Genomic DNA, 23,405 nt, shown 5'->3' on the forward strand with positions numbered 1-23,405 from the left:
TATAAACCTCTAATATGTCCTTCCACTTATTTGCCTTTTTCTTGGAATCTTTGCTTGGCCATGGTGTGTTATGTATGGGGGGGGGGGGAGAAGGGGGAATTGCCAGCATGGCACTGTCTACTCTTCAAGATCTCAGGTAAGAATCTTACCATGGTGGTTGTTTGAGATTGGTGATGCCTGGAATTGAACCTGGGACCTTCTGCATAGAAAGCATGGGCTCTGTTGCTGAGCTGTAGCTGCCCCCTAAAGATGGGAATGTGTTACTTTACTCAGATCTCTGTGTTTGATGGCAAGCTGAGAAGCTCACCCGAAAGAGTGTTGCTTGTTTGCTAAGTGCAATTACCTACAGTTTGAGCACAAACCTGACAGCCAGTTAAAGCACTTGTTCAGGTTCTTGTAATTACATCCATGCTTTGATTCCAGTTAGATCATTGGTGTCGCATTTACAGAGAACACTAAAATAGCTTTTTAATTACCTAGTGAACACTCCCCCAGTCTGTTGCCCACAAAATACTTTGGACCTCAACTCTCATCAGCCATTTCCAGCATGCCCAATGGTCAGGAATGATGGGAGCTGTAGTCTAACCATACCTGGAAGCCGTGTTTTTTTCCCCAGGGGACACTCAAGGGTGCACAGTACCCACACCTCTTTTGTTAGTTGTTAAAAACTGTAACATTTACTGTAACTACTTCATGGTGAGTACCAGCACCTATTTTTCTAGAAAAAAAGCACTGTCTGGAAGGCACCTGGTTGTGGGGAAACTGATCAGGGGCGGTGGGGACATATTGGTTTTGGAACCAAATTCAGAATGAAAAACTATGTTGGTTTTAGAAATAACTTTGAAGGGTCAAAAGCAGTTAAAACACACACACAACCATGCATATAAAGACAGGATTCTATCTAATCATGTTTTTTATTGTTGCTGTTTCAGTTTGATTTTGTGAAACTGATGGATGGGAAACAGTTAATTAAGCCAGAATCAAGACATTCGGAGGAGTCTCAGCATGCTCCTAGGAATCTGATCTTAATGTCCTTGCAAGAAACTGGTTTCATAGAATATATGGACCAGGGAACTTGGCACTTGGCATTTTACAATGATGGCAAGAAAATGGAGCAAGTGCAAGTGTTGACAACGGCAATTGGTAAGACCACTTGGTTTTGTCTTCCTCCTCTTTCTAATGAAGGATTTCATAGATTATTGAGCCATTTCTTGTATTGGACATATATGATGATAATTATTAAATAGGTTCCTGGATTCTAGGAAGCATGGGATGTTTTGGGGTAGGTCAGTTCTGAAGCATAAACAATACAAGCTGAACTAAATTGGTGGTGAGGGGATTCTCGTTAAAAGCCACGTTCTGATTTTTCTTGTTGCAATGAGTGGTGAAAATTATTAATTATTATTATTTATTAAACTTACTGATTGCTTTTTTATTTACAAGCTATAACACATAGATTAAAACCAGCATAAAACTAAAACAGAGTAACATCTAAAACTCATTCAAATTTCATTTTTTTTAAAGGAAAATAAAATCCTTAAAAATGATATTCCTTATGATAAATGTTATAAATCAGGGGTATTCTTCAAGAATATTCTCCATTAAGAACCAATTGGTTGCTTTACAGGATTCATTTCTGTGATTGGCACTTTTGCAGAAAGCTGTTTGCATTGTAGGGCAAATCTGTAAATCCCCTAAAAAATTAAACTCATGTTTACAATATGGCACCAGAGTGGTGTGTTTGGTGATCTTGAACGCATTTGCTTTTCCAGGTCAAATTCCATCACTGATTGCCCCAAAATGAGGGGGTTTTTTTTGGGGGGGGAGCTAAATCTTACAGAAGTAGGATGTTTATCTGAAATATACAAATGACAGACATTGGAATGCTCAATGAAATGTACTATAAAACTCTTATTTTAAACAAAACCATGAAATGAAGAAGAGACAGGTTTGAAGTGCAATGGGGGTTACTCAATAAATACTTAGAATCTTCAGATGCTTTACACAGTAGGGAATTTAATATGAATTCTCAGTATAAAAACTTCACATTGTATTGCAGAATGAAATACCTATTGTTCTAAACTGTCAAGGCCAAACCTAATACATAATAAGTTGTTTGAACAGATGTTTTATTTCAGGTTGTGTATGAATACAGTGAATGTAATTGGTTCCCCACTCATCTGAAGGTTGAGTAATACCACTTGAATGCTTGTGCTGCATGGTTGCCTCTCATTTCAGAAGTGGTTTGTTCACTTTGTTGTTATGCTTTTCTTTTCTCTTTGTATGAACAGAAGTCATGGATGACTGCTCCACTAACTGCAATGGGAATGGAGAATGCATTTCTGGGCACTGCCACTGTTTTCCAGGATTCCTTGGTCCAGATTGTGCAAGAGGTAGGGATTTCTCATTTATATATTTGAAGTAGAAGAAAAGACAAATAAATAAATATCAATTTTCTCAGCAATGAAGCAGCTCGGGCTTAGGTGCTGGAGGCGCCACTTCTTCCTGACTCTCAGTCAAGCCTAGATCCATGCAGGTGTTTCTATGCATTTTCCCCTCCTCCCATGTCGCGTCACATGCAACTAGCTGGACTCATTGGCAGCAGCTCTGTACTTCCTGCCTGATATGCTGTTTCCTCTGTTCCTGTAGCTCTAGGGCATGGGTAGGCAAACTAAGGCCCAGGGGCCAGATCCGGCCCAATCGCCTTCTAAATTCGGCCCGTGGACAGTCTGTGAATCAGTGTGTTTTTACATGAGTGGACTGTGTCATTTTATTTAAAATGCATCTCTGGGCTATTTGTGGGTTCATTCCCCCCCAAAAAATATAGTCCAGCCCCCCACAAGGTCTGAGGGACAGTGGACCAGCCCCCTGCTGAAAAAGTTTGCTGACCCCTGCTCTAGGGGATATGGAGGCAGAAATCCTTCATAATATACCCTTCATGATTTTGAAGCAAATAGCGGACACTTCAACTTCCACTCATCAGCACCAGATGTTTATCAAACATACATTGAGACAGTAGTGCCTGCATACCAAAAATGGTGGGCTGATCTTTCACATGCAAAGGGTACCTCCAAATAATAAATATAAGGAGCACTCCCCAAAGCCAAGCTAAATATCTGATACAGACGCATCATGACCAGACTGTTAACAGAGAGAAAAATTATTCCAGTTTATGGAATAACAGAAATGAGAATAAAATGAAAAGATTGGATAGGAAATAGAACGTGAAAAGCTGAAGCAGGTACACTAAATGGATAATAAATTTGAGAGCAAAAACAGACGATAAAAGGTTTGAGGGGGCCTTCAACAAGCTGGGCTCTCAGCTCCAAATAGTGTTGCTCCAGAAGATTGAGGGCAATTTTCAGTGGCAGGTGGCTCTCAGACCTATCAGCCTGCCATAGGAGTAAGGAGCAGGGCCACCAACTAAGGTGAGCCCTCTTGGGGCTCCTGCTGCTGCTCAAGAATACCAAGTGTTGGCACCACAAAGTGTGGGGTGGGGGGAGAATCATAGGCTAATAGAATTGTAGAATTGGAAGGGGTTCATCTAGTCTAAACCCCTTGCAGTGCAGGAATCTCAACACGCAGTTCCTCATCCAATTTAATTTGAAACCATACTGGACCCTGCTTAGCTTTGTAAATGTGCCACCACTTTTATTGCGGCACCAAATCCTATATAGATCATTAACACTCAAATATATTTCTCCTCTACAGACTCCTGCCCAGTGTTATGTAGTGGAAATGGAGAATACGAAAAGGGCCACTGCTTGTGTCGCAATGGGTGGAAAGGCCCTGAGTGTGACGTTCCAGAAGAGCAGTGCATTGACCCCACTTGCTTTGGCCATGGAAAGTGTATCATGGGAATCTGCATTTGTGACCCAGGATATAAAGGAGAGATATGTGAAGAAGGTTTGTGCCTCTTCTTTCTCTTACTGGCTTTTCAATGGAGCTGTAGCTGAGAGGTAGACTACACATGCTTGGCGTGTAGAAGGTCCCAGGTTCAATCCCAAGTATGTCTAAGTGGGGTTGTGAGTACTCTCATCTGGAATCCTGGAAATCCACTGCCAGCCATTGCAAGCGATACTGTGTAGTCCATTGGTCCAGCTAAGCAAAAGGCAGTGCCACAGTTTAAAGTTAAGAACACATCACTCTGCAAATCCAATGCCCACAAAAAATCCTGTTTCCTCTACCACCTCCACCAATAATACTTTATCTTTCAGAGGAATGGCAGAACCTTATTTGTAATGTCAAAGCCTATTTCTTTGTTACAGAGAGATTACAGTAGTGGTACTGACATAGATCAATTGGACATGTCTTAACAACAGAAGCTTGGAGAAGGATATTAGAAATGGCTGATAAATTCTCTTTATGCCTTAACCCTAAAGGAAGCTCAATATAAACTGATGTGCAGATGGTATATGGCCCCTCAAAAGCTGAATGGAATCTACAAAGTAAACTCAGTTGTTGGAAGTGTGAATTGATAGATACTGATTTTGTGCATACGGCAGTCATGTCCTTAAGTTGGTAGATACCAGGATGTGCACAATCACAAGATTTGTTGTGTATCTAACATTTGGAAGCAGCCTGATAAGTTTCAGATCTGCTGTGTGTCATTCTAGTTCAATTTATTATTTGGTTCCAAATTTGATCTGTTAAATCTGAAGCTCTTTTTTTTGCCTCTATTGATCACAATAGGGAATCTGTTTTGAAAAGCTATAACTCCCCCCCCCCTTTTTTTCACACAAGTGGATTAAATTATCATGAAAAGTTGCCTTTCTAGAGTGGATAACACCTGCTGAATTTCAGGAAGATGGATTCAGCGATTCTCCCACAAGGGCAAACTGAGGTTAGGAAAGTTAAAATCATATCCGCTCCACTGTTTTCTTTTTCTGGGAAATCAATTTAAAAACTGGGAAATGGCAGAGGCACCCAGAGTAAGAAAGCTGCCAAAGTTGAAACAAATAGGTCTAGGGGCATGTTCTGCTATTGATCCAGGGCCATCTTTGCCATTCGGCATAGTGGCGTGGTGAGCCAGGGTGCCAAGCTGTGGAGGGCACCAGGTGCTGCATTTCATTAGTGGAGCCGACGCCAGCGGGCAGGCCCACGCGCGGCCACACCAATCGGCAGCCCCAGCAGGCAGGCCCAGGCACACACAAAGGGAACGCGGAAGAGGGAGCTTGTGAAGATGGGGACGCCCAGGAGCTGCCTCCCTTCTCAGAAATAAAAATAAAACAATGGGGCACCGCCAAGGAGGTAATCACATTTTAATGGTAGGTCTTTATTTAGGGAGCCTGTCTCAGGCGTGCCTGCCTGAGAGTGAGCCTCCCTGGAGGGCTTCCTTCAAGTAAGACACGCAGAGGATCCGCCTCTTCTCCACCAAACACCCAACCCCCCGCCCAAGCATCACCTTTCTACACCAGCTCAAAGTCTGTCAAAGGCGATATTCTGTTTTTTTACTGGGAATATTTGGGGTGGCTATGCTGGATGGCTGGTTTTTAGAAAGAATAAAAATCATGAATAATATGAATGCATAGAACCGACTGTCTCTTGGAGAGGAAGAGGTGGGGGAGAGAACAGAGTTTGTGATCCTAGCTGATCACCTTTGGATCTGGAGAATCTTTCAGCCTTCTCTCCCCCACCCCACCCCACCTTCCCGCTAGAAGAGAGATCTAGGAGAGAAAGAAGCAGAAGAGATAAATTTCTTCAAACTGAGGTTTGAACGGGACATTTAAAGCAGAAGAACGCTCTTTTGCAGAGGTGAATTTGATAATGCGTTGAGTGAAAATGACCTGGAGGAGGGAGGCAAAGCTTGCCTCCCAACACAGATCCACTGGAGATTTTGTTTGGTGGCTGAAGCTTCTTCCTCTTCCGATTCTGCCTCCTAGCCCCTCACCTCTGCAAAAGAGCGTTCTTCTGCTTTACATGTCCTGTTCAAACTTCAGTTTGCAGAAATGAATTTATCCCTTCTGCTTCTTTCTCTCCTAGAACTCTCCGCTAGCGTTTATTTATATGGAAAATAATGGTCAACAAACCAACTAAACTAAACTTTAAAAAGGTCAACAACTCTGGGGAACCTTTCCTAAAAAAGGTCAACAACTTTGGGGTCCCCCCCCTTAAAAAAGGTTGACAACTCTGGGAAACAGGGGGGGGGGTCTTTGCCCCATGGCATCGGATATGCTTAAGGCGGGCCTGCTATGATCTTTCCCTAACCACCTACACCTTGCCTCACTTCCTTCCCCATAGGAATGCTCCTGACCCTGACTACACATTAGCTTCTTATCCTTCTAGGCTCAAAATGCTTTTCTGGGCCTTGACCTCTACCAGAGCTGACCCCTGGCCCTCCAAATTGACACTGTATGGCCCTGACACATAATTATGACCATTGTTCCAGAGGTATGTGTACCACAGAAACAAGAATTCTCAATGGATAGGAAATGAAAGCAGATGAGCAGCTCCTAACTGCATTTGGAAGCTCACATCATAATTTGGGATCTGATCTATAGCTGCCGCAGGTCTGTTGTGGCACCAACCTGAAGACCCAACTAGATCAATAGGACTAGCAGCACAAGTAGTAGAGGTGCCAGGAGCCCCAAGTAACATTTCCTGTGGGGTATGGCTCTCTCTATGCTTAAAGCCTCAAGCTTCCCAATGGCTGCTCTGCAATCTTGGCAGTACATACAAGAGCTGACTGATAAACAGTGCATTGGTAGACTCTAGGCCAGAAAATGATCCCTTTAAGTCTCTCCACTCTTCAGGAAGGGAGAAAAGCATTGGGAAAGGGTAAACTAACCTTAAGGTAAAAGGCACCAGTTACGTTTTGTGGTGTCAGTTGTTTGGAACTATCCTTGATGCTGGAATTCCACTCTAACCCCGCTTGCTAACTTGCTACTTGACTAAGTTGTCTGCAGGCATCCGTTGTGCTGTTTGGACTTCTGCTCATAGTCAAGACAGCACAATAAGCATGGGTTGATGTAAAGTGTGAATTGACCCTTCACCTAATAAAGCTAATCTCATTAAGAGAAATAACATGTGAAATCTGCCCTAAAACACACCTTTTGTTTATACATGTCAGAAGCAAGGAACCTCAGACCCAGGGGCCAAATGTGGTCCTCTAAGATTCTCTATCTAGCCCTTCGGAATCTTTCCACAACACACCCTTTGCCTAGTCACATTCCTTCGCCCCTGGCCTCATCCCTCACTGGCCCTGTTTTGCACTCCCTCTTGAGTTTTTGCCTGGCTGGAATGTGTCCTTAAACTCTGATAATGCCTCTTGGTTCACTGTATAGAGGCTAGGAGGGGTATGTGTGAGTATGCAGAAGCTTTACTGCTTTTCAGGGGTAAATTTACCTCTGTTGCTCCACCCACCTTTTCCTCTGACCCCACCTACCACTGTCGTGTGGCCCCTGGAAGGTTTCCCAGTAGGAAATGTGGCCCTCAGTTTAAAAAAAATGTTTACACTGATTTATGTTCTTAACAGTTTTCTGCTTTCGGTGTTGAATGCTGTTATCTCCTTCCTTTACTCCTCAGAGGACTGTTTAGATCCTATGTGTTCTGGCCATGGAGTCTGTGTTCAAGGGGAATGTCATTGTTCCATGGGTTGGGGAGGAGTCAGCTGTGAAACATCACTCCCTATCTGCCAAGAACAGTGTTCAGGCCATGGCAGTTTTCTTTTGGATACTGGAGTATGCAACTGTGACCCAAAGTGGACAGGTTCTGACTGCTCAACAGGTAGGTAGAGAAAATACTCTTCTAATGATTTGAATTGGTTTCTGAAAAGAATAAAGGCTTGGTGTGTGGAGGGTGTGTGTGTCAAATTTTGTCTCCACTAAAGTTTGGGGTGCCGCAGGATACGGTATGAACTAAAACTCAATGTGCTTTGTGAGAAAAGACTTAACCGTAGCTTCAAGCTAGAGGAAGTAAATATTTCCAGAAGAAAACAGAAGACAAGAGAAGGCGCAGAGCATGATAGAATGAGGATAATGTAGATGGTTTCCCAAGCAATCCAGAGCTGCTTTTTATCCTCACAACTAGGGATGGGGCAGTATTTCCAAATTCAATTTTCAAATGCTCTTTGGAATACCACACTCCCTTTGAAAAAGAGGAACTTCTTCTTTTTCAAAAAATCACCTGGTGCTTTGATCAGTTACAGACACTGGCTGTTGGACATTCTGCAGAAGATGTGTTTGCTATGAAAGTGGCAGAGTGTTACCATTTTAACTTATGAAATGGCTGTCACCATTGCATGCCACAACTTTCATAATATTAATCCCTGAGAGTCCTCCATCTTACAGAGGATCTGCTAGCTTGAAGAGTGTTCCCTTCCCCTAGAATAGGAATTAAGAATGGGAAATAATTATAATATTGACTGCTTTTAATTAGAAAAGACTCTTCTCTGCTGCTTTTGATTTCATTAAGGAAGTCATGAGAGTAAAACCTAAAACTAATTACCTATATGCAAGCAAACTGCATTTTAAAAAAGTTTTTGAAGCCCATTTCCTTGCTGATTTGAGTTGTACTTTTGCCTGTAAACTTTTGCACCTCTCTAATCAACTTGTCTGCACTTTATATTGATTTCTAAAGCGGGGGGCGGTCTGTGATTACTATGCTGGATTATAGGCTTTATTCAATGCCCTTTTTTTTGAGAACTTGATGTTGTTGTTCCACAATGGCAACATTGACTGAACAGTGTAATAGCAAACTGAGTGTTCCAAAACCAAGTAATGCATCTTACCTTTCACCCTGAAATGCAGCATTATTTTTACTCAAGCAATACAAAGAAAATATGTGGCCAAACTTACAGTGGTTTATCCACTGAGGGTTTTCCCCTTTCTAAAAAATCAAAGGCACAGTTCTTCTTCTCTCTGCATGTGGAGAGCAGCATGCAAAAGTATGCACTTCAGGGCTGGCCCACCCATGACGCAAAGTGAGGGAACTGCCTTGGGCAGTGGGATTCACAGGGGCAGTAGATCTGGCCTACAAGGATTGCATTGCCTGCTGCAATGGCAGCATGTTGCTGGGAGGTTGGATCTGCTACCTCCTCAGCAGCCCACCTACACCCCATTGTCACCTCCACAGTGGCCTCTTGGTGGAGACACTGCTGGTCTCCTTCCACCAGAAGGAAATGGTGGGGACTGCCCGGTGGGATATCCTGGGCTCAATCACCCATTGTGATTCAGAGCAGGCAACTTTCACCCCCATGATGACCTTTGACTCCCAGTTCAACCATCAGATAAGGTTGATTTGATCCCCCTCCCCTTGTTCTCGATGTAGATCTTCACTCACTCCTTCTTCCCTGGTGGCAAAATGCCATTTTGTGGTTCACCTCAGCTGCCAAAATGTCTTGGACGTCCTATGGCACTCTAAATTGTCCCATCTCCCCCATCTAGGGTATTCATATGTTGGCACATAGCAAGGTTGGATGAGGCCATCCACAAGTGAACCACCTCCTACAACATTAGGGTTGCCATATTTAAAAGAACAAAAAAGAGGACACATTTGCCAACTTCTACGCGACGGGGTGAGCGCCTGTTGCTCAGTCCCTGCTCCTGCCAACCTAGCAGTTCGAAAGCACGTCAAAGTGCAAGTAGATAAACAGGCACTGCTCCGGTGGGAAGGTAAACGGCGTTTCCGTGCGCTGCTCTGGTTCACCAGAAGCAGCTTAGTCATGCTGGCCACATGACCCGAAAGCTGTACGCCGGCTCCCTTGGCCAATAAAGCGAGATGAGTGCCGCAACCCCAGAGTCAGTCACGGCTGGACCTAATGGTCAAGGGTCCCTTTACCTTTCACTTTTAACTATGGATTGCTATGACAACTCTCATTTTACATACCCATAAAAAAGAGGACATGTCCTGGAAAAAGTGTACATATGGCAACCCTGTCTACATCAGTGTAGCCCCTCCTGTGCAGGTGAAACATTGGCTAGTTTAGCTGGCAACTGGGGCAGGTAGCAACAGTGTTCTGATCAATACCACGTAGCTGAGAGGCAGCATTTTTGTTTTCCACAATTGTGCACTGTGATGGCACTGCAAGGGCCTGCACCATGAGAGTTAAACTTCACCATTACCACCAAATGGATCTCTTCAGCCCCACCCTAGCAATCATCCAGTCCTTTAACCTCCAGAACATTTTTTTTTAAAGACAGCCTCAACAAACTTTCTAAACCAAATGAAGTGATAAGGCAGTTAGGCACAGTGTAGGAATAAGGTCTAAGACATATTTAAATCCAAACAAACTCAACTTTTTGCTTGAGATGTTTGTAGGGTAACAAGTAGCCATATGGGAGACTGCTAGTGGTTTCCTGTGGGACAAGCAGCAGTCTGTTATTTAAATCACCCTGAAAATGCAATTAATTTGGAAATATATTTTATTGAGATATTATTATGCCTAGATTGGTGTGATTTCCCCAGGCTACATCATTTAAGCACACTGGGAGAATTAACTCTCTCTCCTACCCCCATATTTATCTAGATTAGATTTCCAAGTATACCCTCAGAATATCTGACCAGTAATTTAAGGCCTGCCTCTACAGATTGTCTGTCTGTATGCAGATCAGGCTGGGTTGAAGATATCATGCACTATATTCTGTATTGTCCTCTATTAACACCCCAAGGGGTGGATTACTTTCCTCTTTTCAGAATATTCTAGAAGTACAGTCTGACAATTTTAAAATTAAAGAGCTGCTGGCCAATGAAGCTTGTTACCCACATACATGGTAGCTTTGAGAAAGTTGTTGACGCTTTTTGACACAAAACCTTGTTGACTGCCAAGGGGACTGTTAACTTTAAATGACACAGGGAACTTTACATGGTAAGTTTTGATCATTTTCATTTCTGAAAAATTATTTTAACTTTTTATTTTATTTTTATTTATTAAATTTGTCAGCCGCTTGCACAGGGTAACCCAAAGTGATTTACAAACAAACAGGCAGTAATCCTACATAGATGCATTAACACCAGGAAGAAAGAGAAATACATTAAAAAATCCCACTCACTTCTAAAAGGCCTCAGATAATTAAAGGCCAAAGGCCTAGTTACGAACGATTTTGTCTGGTGCCTGAAGGTGTATAATGATGGTGCCAGGCAAGCCTCCTGGATGAATTATTCTGTTTATCTAGCCTTTGTTCAGTAATTGGCATTGGCTAGAAAAATTGCTAATGACTGATGTTTGGAGAAGATTGGGCTTTATAAATTGCTGATCTTCATTCAAAATAATCTGTTCGAAAGATACAAAAAAATTATGAAGATACTGTTTAAAAATGTAGAGTTGTGGCCCACGATTTTGTATTTGAACGTGAACCTTTATAAAAGGCCTCTGTAGATAATTTTATGATTTTCTTCATACATAAAATGAAGATCTGTAACTTAATGCATATTCTGGTTGATGTATCCTCCTTCAGTGTGGGAATTATATCCATCAGAATGGTGAAGTGTTTAGCTTTGGCTTTAGCTTTATATATTGTAAATGTAGAAACTTAGTTAATGTGTCGAGGTACCCAAGCCTCCCCCAAATAAATCACAATTCACACAGAATTTTTGTTTAAGGTTTTTGGCATAGTTTTGGTCACAACTTTATTAAAATACATAAATGTGAGTGGTTGCTTAGGCATTGGTTCTGTCCCGCCCAGGGACAGAACTGATGTCCCGCCCAGGGACAGAACTGATTTCCGGATTCCAGCGAAAGCCAGTAAAGGAAAACAATATGGGGGGGGGGATGGAGCTGGGCACCAGACCTTCACCTCTCCCCGCATTCCCCCAGGGGCTTGCGTAGCCCAAGCCCCACACCAGGGATTTGGACGAAAGCATGGCAAGCCCCTGGATTCCTTTAACGGAATTTCCTTGCAGCAGCAGCATTGGAGGGGCAGGCACTGCCAACCACATCCCCTCCACCAACCAAAAATTAACCAATGCCTAACCGCAACCTTATAAGTTGTGACGATTTGCTACGCAGCAGGCAAAAACCAAATGGCACCAGCCAATCAGCCAAACGGACAAAATTCCTACCAGGCCCCTGCCCCAAAAGCAGACAACCCCATGACAGGCATAGCAAAAGCCCTAAATTAGGGAGGGTAGGCGGGTGATCCGGTGCACGCAGCAAAAGAGAACGCTCGATGCTGCGTATTCAGTATATAAAACCCTTGGTCCATCCCACAAATTGGCAACATCAAAATTTCCCCAGTAACCCAAACAGCCCAATCACTGCCAGTGACCATCTAAAGGATCCCGCCTGGCAACAGAGGGGTGGCCTGTCAGACCCCACTGCAACACGTGCTCTCCATGAAGGAGAACACGCTTAATGAGAAAAATGCTTCTTAGGTCTTTTGGTGACTTAAGTATTTAAAATAATAATCCAAAGTGAATTTCAAGGCTCCTTAAATTAATGTATGGATGATCAACTTATTTATCTTTTTTTGGGGGGGGGGGGGAATACCGAACCAAAAATTATTCAAAGTCAGTTTTTGTCCTATTGATATGGAATTTATTGTCTTCTAGAATTCAGAATGTTTGTGAAATAATTCTGGAACAGCATGACTTAAATGTGTACTTCTTGTACAAACATGTTGGAACAGAAATCAACTTTGAGAAGATTCTCTCTCTTCCCTCCCCCCCCCCTCCGGTTCTTTGAAAATTATAATGAATTTTTAAAGATATAAAATGAAGTAAATTTCCCTAAGGATACAGCACAGACATATTGTGAAAAGACAAGAGTACAATTATTATTCAGCAAGAGATAGGATCATTATTCTTTGAAAAAGGCCCAGTGTCATGGTCAGGCAAATGCTAGGGTCCCAGAGGCTGCCCCACTGCTGACTCTAGCATCCCTGTAACTTTTACATTTCTTTAAATAGGACCTGGGGCTGATAGGAGAAGTGCCTCTGCCATCTTAATTTCTACCTTACACTCCTGGGCCTCACCCTCAATGCGGCAGGCCTAAATATCTCTGTAAATAATGGCTGAACTGCTCAATAATTAGCATGTCAAAGCACTACATTATATCAGCACAGCAAGGGAGATGGCAGAACATACAAACTGAGCATCACAGTTCCCAGGCCAGCCCACATATGAGGCAAGGTGAGGTGGCTGCCTCAGGTGGCAGGAGCCACCAGGACAGCAGATCCTGATGTCAATCTTTCTTCCCTTCTTGTTCGTGATGTAGCTATTTCCTCACCCCTTTTCCCCTAGTGGTGGGGGAGGAACCATTTTGGAGTCCACCTCAGGTGCCAAAATGCATTGGGCAGCCTCCCTAACAACCATAGAAATCTACTTCTTAATAAAGGTGCTTTTTCCCAGGCAACAAAATATAAGTGCCAAATCTCAAAAGTGTTGGTGTTACAACAACAGTGTGCCATGCTGATAGAGTCACAAATATCTATCTTTAGAATTTACTGAGAATGTCAAGTCTTGTCTGTATACCTGCTTTTCGTTTGTATAGTCCAGACCCCTAAGGGTGGTGGTTTGTGCTATGACACACTTCTGTTGTTTGATTACAGTTTGTTACATTAATACATTTTCTACAGAGATAAATAGAGAGCAATAAGGAAAGAAGTACAGTGGTGCCTCGCAAGACGAAATTAATTCGTTCCGCAAGTCTCTTCGTCTTGCGGTTTTTTCGTCTTGCGATGCACGGTTTCCCATAGGAATGCATTGAAAATCAATTAATGCGTTCCTAGGGAAACCGCCTTCAGACCAGGTCCGGGGACAGTCTGTCCCCGGACCTCTTCTGAAGGCTGGGGGGGGGGGGACAAGGGCTTTTCTTCCCACCACCAGCATTTTTAAAAACCCTGGGACAGCGGAGGACTTCTCCGCTGTCCGGGGCGATCTTAAAATGCTGGCGGGCGGCATTTTAAAATCGCCCCGGACAGCGGAGGACTTCTCCGCTGTCCGGGGCGATTTAAAAGCCCCTGGGAAGGCAGGCAGGGGGGACAAAGACTTTCGCCCCCTGCCCGCCTTCAGAAGGTGTCCCCGCCCCCCCGCCCCACTTCGGAACAGCTTTCCGAAGTGGGGCGGCTGGGGCAGGTGTCCCCGCCCCCCCGCCCCACTTCGGAACAGCTTTCCGAAGTGGGGCGGCTGGGGCAGGTGTCCCCGCCCCCCCGCCCCACTTCGGAACAGCTTTCCGAAGTGGGGCGGCTGGGGCGGGTGTCCCCGCCCCCCCTCCCCACTTCGGAACAGCTTTCCGAAGTGGGGCGGCTGGGGCGGGTGTCCCCGCCCCCCCTCCCCACTTCGGAACAGCTTTCCGAAGTGGGGCGGCTGGGGCGGGTGTCCCCGCCCCCCGCCCCACTTCGGAACAGCTTTCCGAAGTGGGGCGGCTGGGGCGGGTGTCCCCGCCCCCCCTCCCCACTTCGGAACAGCTTTCCGAAGTGGGGCGGCTGGGGCGGGTGTCCCCGCCCCCCCTCCCCACTTCGGAACAGCTTTCGGAAGTGGGGCGGCTGGGGCGGGTGTCCCCGCCCCCCCTCCCCACTTCGGAACAGCTTTCCGAAGTGGGGCGGCTGGGGCGGGTGTTCCCGCCCCACTTCGGAACAGCTTTCCGAAGTGGGGCGGGTGTCCCCGCCCCCCCGCCCCACTTCGGAACAGCTTTCCGAAGTGGGGCGGCTGGGGCGGTTGTCCCCGCCCCCCCTCCCCACTTCGGAACAGCTTTCCGAAGTGGGGCGGCTGGGGCGGTTGTCCCCGCCCCCCGCCCCACTTCGGAACAGCTTTCCGAAGTGGGGCGGCTGGGGCGGTTGTCCCCGCCCCCCGCCCCACTTCGGAACAGCTTTCCGAAGTGGGGCGGCTGGGGCGGGTGTCCCCGCCCCCCCTCCCCACTTCGGAACAGCTTTCCGAAGTGGGGCGGCTGGGGCAGGTGTCCCCTCCCCACTTCGGAACAGCTTTCTGAAGTGGGGCGGCTGGGGCAGGTGTCTCCGCCCCCCCCTTCGGAACAGCGTTTTAAAATGCTGGGGGTCGGGAGCGAAGCGCTGCCGACCCCCAGCATTTTAAAACCTTCCTGGGACACGGGGAGATTTTAAAATGCTGGGGTTCGGCAGCGCTTCGCTCCCGACCCCCAGCATTTTAAAACCTCCCCGGGACACGGGGAGATTTTAAAATGCTGGGGGTCGCCAGCGCTTCGCTCCCGACCCCCAGCATTTTAAAACCTCCCCGGGACACGGGGAGATTTTAAAATGCTGGGGTTCGGCAGCGCTTCGCTCCCGACCCCCAGCATTTTAAAACCTCCCCGGGACACGGGGAGATTTTAAAATGCTGGGGGTCGCCAGCGCTTCGCTCCCGACCCCCTAGCGTTTTAAAACCTCCCCGGGACACGGGGAGATTTTAAAATGCTGGGGGTCGCCAGCGCTTCGCTCCCGACCCCCAGCATTTTAAAACCTCCCCGGGACACGGGGAGATTTTAAAATGCTGGGGGTCGCCAGCGCTTCGCTCCCGACCCCCAGCATTTTAAAACCTCCCCGGGACACGGGGAGATTTTAAAATGCTGGGGGTCGCCAGCGCTTCGCTCCCGACCCCCAGCATTTTAAAACCTCCCCGGGACACGGGGAGATTTTAAAATGCTGGGGGTCGCCAGCGCTTCGCTCCCGACCCCCAGCATTTTAAAACCTCCCCGGGACAGGGGGAGATTTTAAAATGCTGGGGGTCGCCAGCGCTTCGCTCCCGACCCCCAGCATTTTAAAACCTTCCCGGGACAGGGGGAGATTTTAAAATGCTGGGGGTCGGCAGCGCTTCGCTCCCGACCCCCAGCATTTTAAGATCGCCCGGGGCAGGCGGGGGGGAAGGCAGGCGGGGGGGAAGGCAGGCGGGGGGAGCAAAGACTTTTGCCCCCCGCCGGCCTTCAGAAGAGGTCCTCTTCTGAAGGCCGGCTGTGGGCGAAAGTCTTTGCTCCCGACCGCCAGCATTTCCCTATGGGCTTTCGTCTTGCGATGCAAGCCCATAGGGAAATTCGTCTTGCGAAGCGCCTCCAAAACAGAAAACCCTTTCGTCTTGCGGGTTTTCCGTCTTGCGAGGCATTCGTCTTGCGGGGTACCACTGTATTGCTATTTATAACACCTAAAAACAGAAAGAAGCCTGGTATAAAATTACATAGCTATCAGCACCTTTTATATCATGCTTTCATTTATATATTTATTATAGTTGTGTCGTCTGTGCTTCAAAAAAATTGCTTATGATAACGGGTTTTGTTCAAACATTTAAAAAATAATATTGTTTGTACATGAAATTGCTATTTTGCCCGTGCAACTATTATTCAGTTAATAAACAATCATCTGTTGCTGTCAAGGCGGGGAATTTTCTTCTACCAGCCCTCAAAACTGACATTTTAAATCAAAACAGACTTCATTATTTTAGATTCCACTTACAGAAGTGTCCTGAAAATTGTCTGTCAGGTTAAGTGCAGTGTAACTTTTTTAAAAAAAGAAGTATTGGAAATGAACTTGAATTGCACAAAGAAGCTTTCTTGGACATATTTTATTTACATAGTGTTTTTATAGCATTTAAGGAGTTTGAGTTTTAATCAATAGATGAGCTGTGCCCACTGACCCATCAACTAAAGCTTCAGTTGAATCACCATGTTCAGTTTGATCAATTAAATTGAAATAAATATGTGAATTACCAAAACTTCAATAGCACCTTTCTGTCAGTATCACTGACAGTTTAATCAACAAAAGGTACCACTTCTAGAAGCAAAGGCTATCTTTAATATAGCCTGTCTTATTCACTGTTAAGTGAAACACAAAGACCAAAATAGTCTCAAGAAATAAACAAGTTTGCCCTTTACTCAGAGCCCTAATCAATTCAAATTGCCTCTATTAATTAATCAATTTAAAGCTTTAAGGAATTAATCTATCATTCAGTCAATTAAATATTCCTGTCATGCTAATGACACAGGCAGAAATTGTATATAGTGACCCATTAGACTTTCCAGAGGCAAAATAATTTCAGTTCCAGGATCACTGACTAGACCTGTAGCATTAAGGGAGCTAAGAAACTGATGATTCTCTGCAGACCTAGGCTATTTCCCCGCCCCCTTTTATATTGCCTTTTATCTTTCAAATTGCAACCGTGATCTCCATTCTAAATTAAGTCTCTTTTTGCAGGAAACATAGCTTGAGAAAGGCCAGTCTTGGGCATTTTAAAAGCTTGAAGCCACTCCTTTCCTTATTTCAGGTTCATCGTTTCTTGCCACTCTTGGGAGATTAGGACTGGTGCAAAAAGATGTGGCATTTCACACCCCCTCTATGTTCCTGTCTTAGTTTCATTATCTTTCTTGGGCTCATGACTTTGAGACTGGGATGCAGCTTGAGAACTAAATAACTCTCTCTATCCATATCTGTCTACTGCAGCTACACTTGCTCTGAAGCCCCAAAATATAGTGTGCAAATATAAAATGTTTCTCACAGGCTTTCACAGTCAATAATTCACGAGGCATCAGTCCTTTGAGGCAAGGCAATAACTTTCCTGTTTGCGCCATCTTCTCACGGTCATCCATGTAGAAATCAATGTGTGAATGGTGGGCCAGAGTCATGCCTGCTGCTGGTCCTGCCCTTGACTTCCGTGTACTCAAGGTCCCTACGTTGGAATAAGCCCATGGTTCCCTGGTTCTGCATAAGAAGAGCTGCTGCCAGTCAGTGTAGACAGTAATCTGACTCAGTTTATGGCAGCTTCATGTAATCCTATAACCTATGGAGTAACACTACAGCAGTCATATAAATTGCAGCCTAGGACAGAAACAATGAATTTCTTGTAATTTCATTGTAATATTATTTGCATACAAAACCCCTATGCAGGCATTGTCCAAATTCAGAAATACAGCACAGTCATTGTGAAGAAGCAATATGAGCTTCCTAGCTGCATCCTCATCGCTCTCCATGGTTTCAAGAGCAACATTCTGAAGCAGTGGGATTCTGTACTCATAGAAGCTCCTTATATGATGCAGAACCTTGGGAAATCAGGTTCTACATTGTGTGGGAATCCTCCATTGAGTAGAAGCAATCTTCACATTCAATCACCCTTCAACTCTTTTTTTTTAAAAAAAAAAATTATTAAAAGTTTAAGAATTAAAGAAAGAAGTAAAAAAGTAAAAGTAAACAATACAAATCAATACATTACAGTACATATAAAAAAGCAAAAAACACACTACATCAAAACAAAAGCAAAAACAATTAAAAACACATCCTACATTTCCATATCTTTATCTTTCATTAACTTGTTTCATCGACCTCCTCACACTTCCCTTTTTGTGTTCTAGTTATTATTTCAGCAAATCCTTTCCAACTTTCACTGTTTTCTGATTTAATTATCTTAATTTATTTTAACCTTATCTTACCATTATAACCCTAAAACTTATTTATACTTAACTCCTTATAACATTTCTACTAAAGCCATATAATTTCATTCCAACATTTTTCTAACACTCATTAATTTTGCAACATTTCTCTAAATAATTTTTTTTAAAAAAACTTTTTTTCCAATCTTCTTCCACCGTCTCTTCTCCCTGGTCTCGGATTCTGTCAGTCCTTTCTATCAATTCCATATGGTCCATCAACCTGGTGACCTTCTGTCCGAGGCTCTTTACTTTATCTTCTGCTGATCTTATTCTTAATTTCCTTCCTTTGGCACTGAGGAGTAGATCTCGGGGAAACTCCAACCTAAAAATGTCTTTATTCCTTCTCGACAGGTTAGCCCATTCTCCATAGTCAAAACTAAAGTCCAAAAGATATTTCAGAGCATGTTTCAGAGTCCCTCCAAAGCTAAAGGCCCCCACAACTCCAATCTCCCCCTGACCCAAATCCAGATCCCAAAGGCCAGAACATCCCTGCATAAGGGGATCTATCCAACTTTCCTTCTCCAATCCAAGCGGGGCTCCATCCCACCAAATCTGGCATTCTCTAGATTCGATCGTAAAAGGCAACAGCTTATGATCATCAAATTGCCTCTGTAAGGCCGGGGCTCTCTCCACTTGAATTACTTGAGGTTCAACAACAACTTTCTCCTTCGTCTTCTCCACAGCTTGCCATGTCAAAACAGATTCCTGATTCAATTCCTGAGTAGTTTCTGTATAGGTATTCACTTTTTGTCGCAAATCAGTCATTTTTTGTCCCAAATTGTCAATTTTAGTAATCATCACATCCGTCTTCTCATGAAGCTGTTCCAATAAAGCACTTGTCTTGCAAAATGCAATCACTAAGGCTTCTTCTGTCAACATTCTTGTCCAAGGTCAATTTCTGATTCTCACGGTCTTTAATCTCTGCAGCTGGAAAATTCCCCAGCTCCACTCCTGCAACAGTTTCAAAAGTTCCCTCTAGAGGAAACAATTTCTATTTGTATCTATCCTTTTAAGCGCAGATCCAGCAACAAAGTTGGTTTCGATTTTCAGTTACTTTTTTGCTCCTTTTTAAGTGCAAAAGGAAACAATGGAAACAATATATTTCTCTTTTTTAACTATCTGTCAACATGCATTTTATTCACAGTCAATGAACTTTCCCAAAATGTCAATCTTACTGGCAGCCCGTTCCCAGGTTCAAAACGGTGGTAATTTATCTTTCTTCACTCTCTCTCCTGCAGGCATAAACAATCTAAAATTTCCCCCCTCTTCTCCTGCTTCCAAGGGGGGTTTAGTAATTTTAACCGATGGAGATTTAATCCTTTACAAAAGACTTTCCAGACTTTAGCTTGCAACGTCTTTGCTTTAATCTATTTACAAAAGAGGAAGGCGGACTTCCTGTTTGAAACCTTCCCGTTTCGATGCCAAATTAAGATGTTTAGAGATCCAATTTTCCGTTCTACTCACGGGTAGTTGCTTAGAGTCCAATTGTCCACAGGAAAAAGTCAGCGCTCTCCGGCAACAGCAATGCGGCTTCACTCCGTGAAAGAAGCAGTCGATTCGAAGCACCGTGCCGCTCACCCCACGTCACTCCGGATCCCCGAAACCGGGTTTCCCCGCGAGTAGGGGAGGCGCAAAAGGTGCCAGCCGAATCCCACATCCACAGGCTTCAATCACCCTTCAACTCAAAGCTTGCTTGCTCACACCAAATCTCCCTCCTCTTCCTTTGTATTATTGCAATTTATTACCTGCTCTTCACCGTAAGGTTCTAGGGTGGGTTACAACCATTAAAACACAACATTAGATAGTTTAAGACAACTTAGAATAACCAAAAATAAGATGAGTCCTAAAAATATACACCAGAAGTGTCAATAGCCAGGGTGAAGAGTTACATCTTCAGCATTTGTCGAAAAAGATGGCTGGACTAGATACGTCTTTGGCCTGATGCTGCAGCAAGACATGTCTTCTGTTTTATGTCAGATTATCTTCCTCATACCATGCCATGTTATACCTGCATATCTAAGATTATTTTAGGCATACTTTTAAAATAGTTTTTCTTTATTTTATCTGTATTTTATTGAGTATCGTATATCCCACTTGAGACAGGTGCTTTCCTCTATATTTTCCTCCAAATAAATAAATTTTAAAATATCAGTCTAAAATTATTCTCAGAGATCTTGATCTTCTGGCCACTGCAGAACTACTTCTGAAGGCTTTGTAGTGTGAGACCCACCTGCATTGCACATTTAAATAAGTATCATACCACATTAAACAGCCATGACATCCCCCAAAGAATCCTGGGAACTGTAGTTTGTTAAGTGTGTTGAGAGTTGTTAGGAGCCTCCTGTGCCCCTCACAAAACTCCAGTTCTCAGAGCAGCTCAATGGTCAACCCCTCTTCCCGCAGAACTCTGGAAATTTTAACTGTGTGAGAGGAATAGGGGTCTCCTTACAACTCTCAATTACCATTTACTAACTACACTTCCCATAATTATTTGGGACTATTAAAATTGTATGATGTTGCTTTAAATGTATATTGCAGATGGGGGCTCAGTTCAGCCATAATTTGAATTTAAGGCTGCCTTTTAATCTACAAAATATGGCATACGTAATTTCTGAGACCTTTGATAACTCAGTCTTCTGATTTGTTTAATAAATTTATGGAATATGATTAGATCCAACATCCAAGAAATTAATTGAGCTAAAATTACTTGGATCTTCTCACCTCCTTTTTTATATAGGGGAAATAATGCAAATTATCCACATATAATAGTGGTATGTCAGAGACTTCTTCCGGTGAGAAGTGAAAGGTGGGGTGTGATGAGGTCGATGGTAGCTATTTTTATATTTGTCCCTGATGCAGCTGCTCAACAACAACAGGGAAATCAAAGTTACGGGCTGTCAAGGGTTTCTGTTTTCCCTCTGGCCCTTGGTTAGAGACAACAGTTGTATTGCTCCTTCTCTCTTGGTGTACTGCCCTCTGGATCCTCAGTGAGTCTTTGCCACAGGAAATACTATGCAACAGTAAGTTAGATTTTATATTGTAAATTGCCCTGTGATCCTCGGAGGAAGGGTGGTATAGAATTTTAATAAATAATACTTATAATAGTGTGGTCTTATGCATGCCTGCTGAAAAGTAAGTTCCATAGAGTTCAACCAAGTGCATAGGATTTAATACATTGATTTATGTTCTGTTAATTAATTAAACCACCTTTAGGACCATCTCTCACCATATGAACCCAACTGGACCCTGCCATTGTAAATGGAGGCCCATTTTCATATGTTCCCACTGTGGGTGGGCATGAGGGTGGCAACATGAGAACAGGCTTTTTCAGTGGTGGCTCCCTGCTTGTGGAATGCCCTCCCCAGTGAGACTCGCCTGGCACCATCGTTATATATCTTGAGATGCCAGGCAGAAACAGTACTTTTTGGTTAGCCCTTGGGCATTTTTGCATGGGTGGCATGTTTTAATTTGCATGGGTGGCATGTTTAAATAGAATTGTCTTTTAGATTTTTTTTATGCTGGTGTGTGTGTGTGTGTGTGTGTGTGTGTGTGTGTGTGTTTGCTTAAAATATTGTAAATTGCTTTGGGTTGGCAAAAAAAGCAAATAATAAAATTTAATTATTATTGAAGTACTTCATTTTATCTGTCCTGTATCTTTCAACATTCAGCTTCATTTGATGCCCATTACTTCTAGTGTTATGAAAGTGGGAGGAAAAACCTTTCTGTTTCCCGACCATGCATAATTTTATAAAATTCTGTAATTTAACCTTTTACTTGCCTTTTTTTCTAATCTAGAAAGTCCCATGCATTGCAGCCATTCTTCATGGGGGAGTCACTCCACCCCCCTCATCATCTTGGTTGCCCTTTTATGAACCTTTTCCAACTCTACAATATTCTTTTTGAGTTGAGGTGACCAAAACTGCACACAGTACAGTGGTGCCTCGCAAGACGAAATTAATTCGTTCCGCAAGTTTTTTCTTCTTGCGAGTTTTTCTTCTTGCGAAGCACGGTTTCCCATAGGAATGCATTGAAAACCAATCAATGCGTTCCTATGGAGACCGTCGGGGGACAGAGGGGAAGCGCCGCGCGCCTTCCCCTCTGTCCCCGGAGATTGCGGGGCTGGCAACGGGGAGAAGCGATCTTCTCCCCGCTGCCCCTTGCTTCAAAAGAGGTCCGGGGACAGCGGGGAAGACGCGCTGCGCTTCCCCGCTATCCCCGGAGCTTGCGGGGCAAGCTTCGTTTTGCGAAGCAAGCCCATAGGGAAATGCGTCTTGCGAAGCAGCTAAGAAAACGAAAAACTCCTTCGTCTAGCGAGTTTTTCGTCTTCCGAGGCGTTTGTCTTGCGGGGCACCACTGTATTCCAAGTGCAGTCACACCTTAGATTTGTATAACAGCATTATGATAGCAGTTTTATTTTCAGTTCCTCACCCCCCTAATGATCACTGAAATAGATTTTGCCTTTTTCGCAACTACCACACATCTTCATTGAACTATCTACTATGGCCACAAGGTCTCATTCTTGGCCCATCACCTCTAGTGCAGACCTCCTAAGTGTACATGTGAGATTAAGATATAATTTTTGTCTCAACATGCGTCAGTTACATTTGTTTACATTGAACTGCATTTCCCATTTTAGCACCCATTCACTCAGTTTGGAAACATCCTTTCTGGAGCTCTTCACAACCCATTTTATTTTAACGTCCATGAACAATTTAGCATCCCCAACAGTCTTGGCCACCTCACTACTCATTCCTAATGAGATCGTTTGTAAAGAAGTTAAAAAAACACACCCACCAATACTACTACTACTACTACTACTACTACTACTACTACTAATAATAATAATAATAATAATAATAACTAAAAAACCAAAACCTAGGTAGATGCAAGAAAAAAAGAGACTTCTTTTCATTTCTGGAGCGCAGTCAAATGCTAGGACCATAAGAACAATAATTCACATCATGGAAGATAATGATGTTTGCACTCCCTGGTATGACAATCGGAACAGCCAGTTTCCTGATAACCAAATTGCCTTGTACTCATCCTACAGATTCAAGAATGTGGAAGCCCATATTGTCATGCATTTCTTTTCTGAGTGACGGAATAA

At 43.9% G+C, this 23,405-nt stretch overlaps 1 protein-coding gene across 14 annotated transcripts in view; it reads left to right on the forward strand.

Moving 5' to 3' along the window:
* The window catches only part of TENM1 (teneurin transmembrane protein 1), a 395,160-nt gene that overhangs the window by 229,248 nt on the left and 142,507 nt on the right, over nucleotides 1-23,405 (forward strand). For all 14 annotated transcript variants that reach the window (XM_081180104.1, XM_081180105.1, XM_081180115.1 and 11 more), the window contains 4 exons: nucleotides 933-1,143; nucleotides 2,292-2,393; nucleotides 3,712-3,906; nucleotides 7,525-7,725. In XM_081180104.1, coding sequence (XP_081036230.1) covers nucleotides 933-1,143; nucleotides 2,292-2,393; nucleotides 3,712-3,906; nucleotides 7,525-7,725 — 709 coding nt within the window. The remainder of the gene's footprint in view (nucleotides 1-932; nucleotides 1,144-2,291; nucleotides 2,394-3,711; nucleotides 3,907-7,524; nucleotides 7,726-23,405) is intronic.

Source organism: Podarcis bocagei (genome assembly GCF_964188305.1).
Source record: "Podarcis bocagei genome assembly, chromosome: Z".
NCBI classification, from domain to species: domain Eukaryota; kingdom Metazoa; phylum Chordata; class Lepidosauria; order Squamata; family Lacertidae; genus Podarcis; species Podarcis bocagei.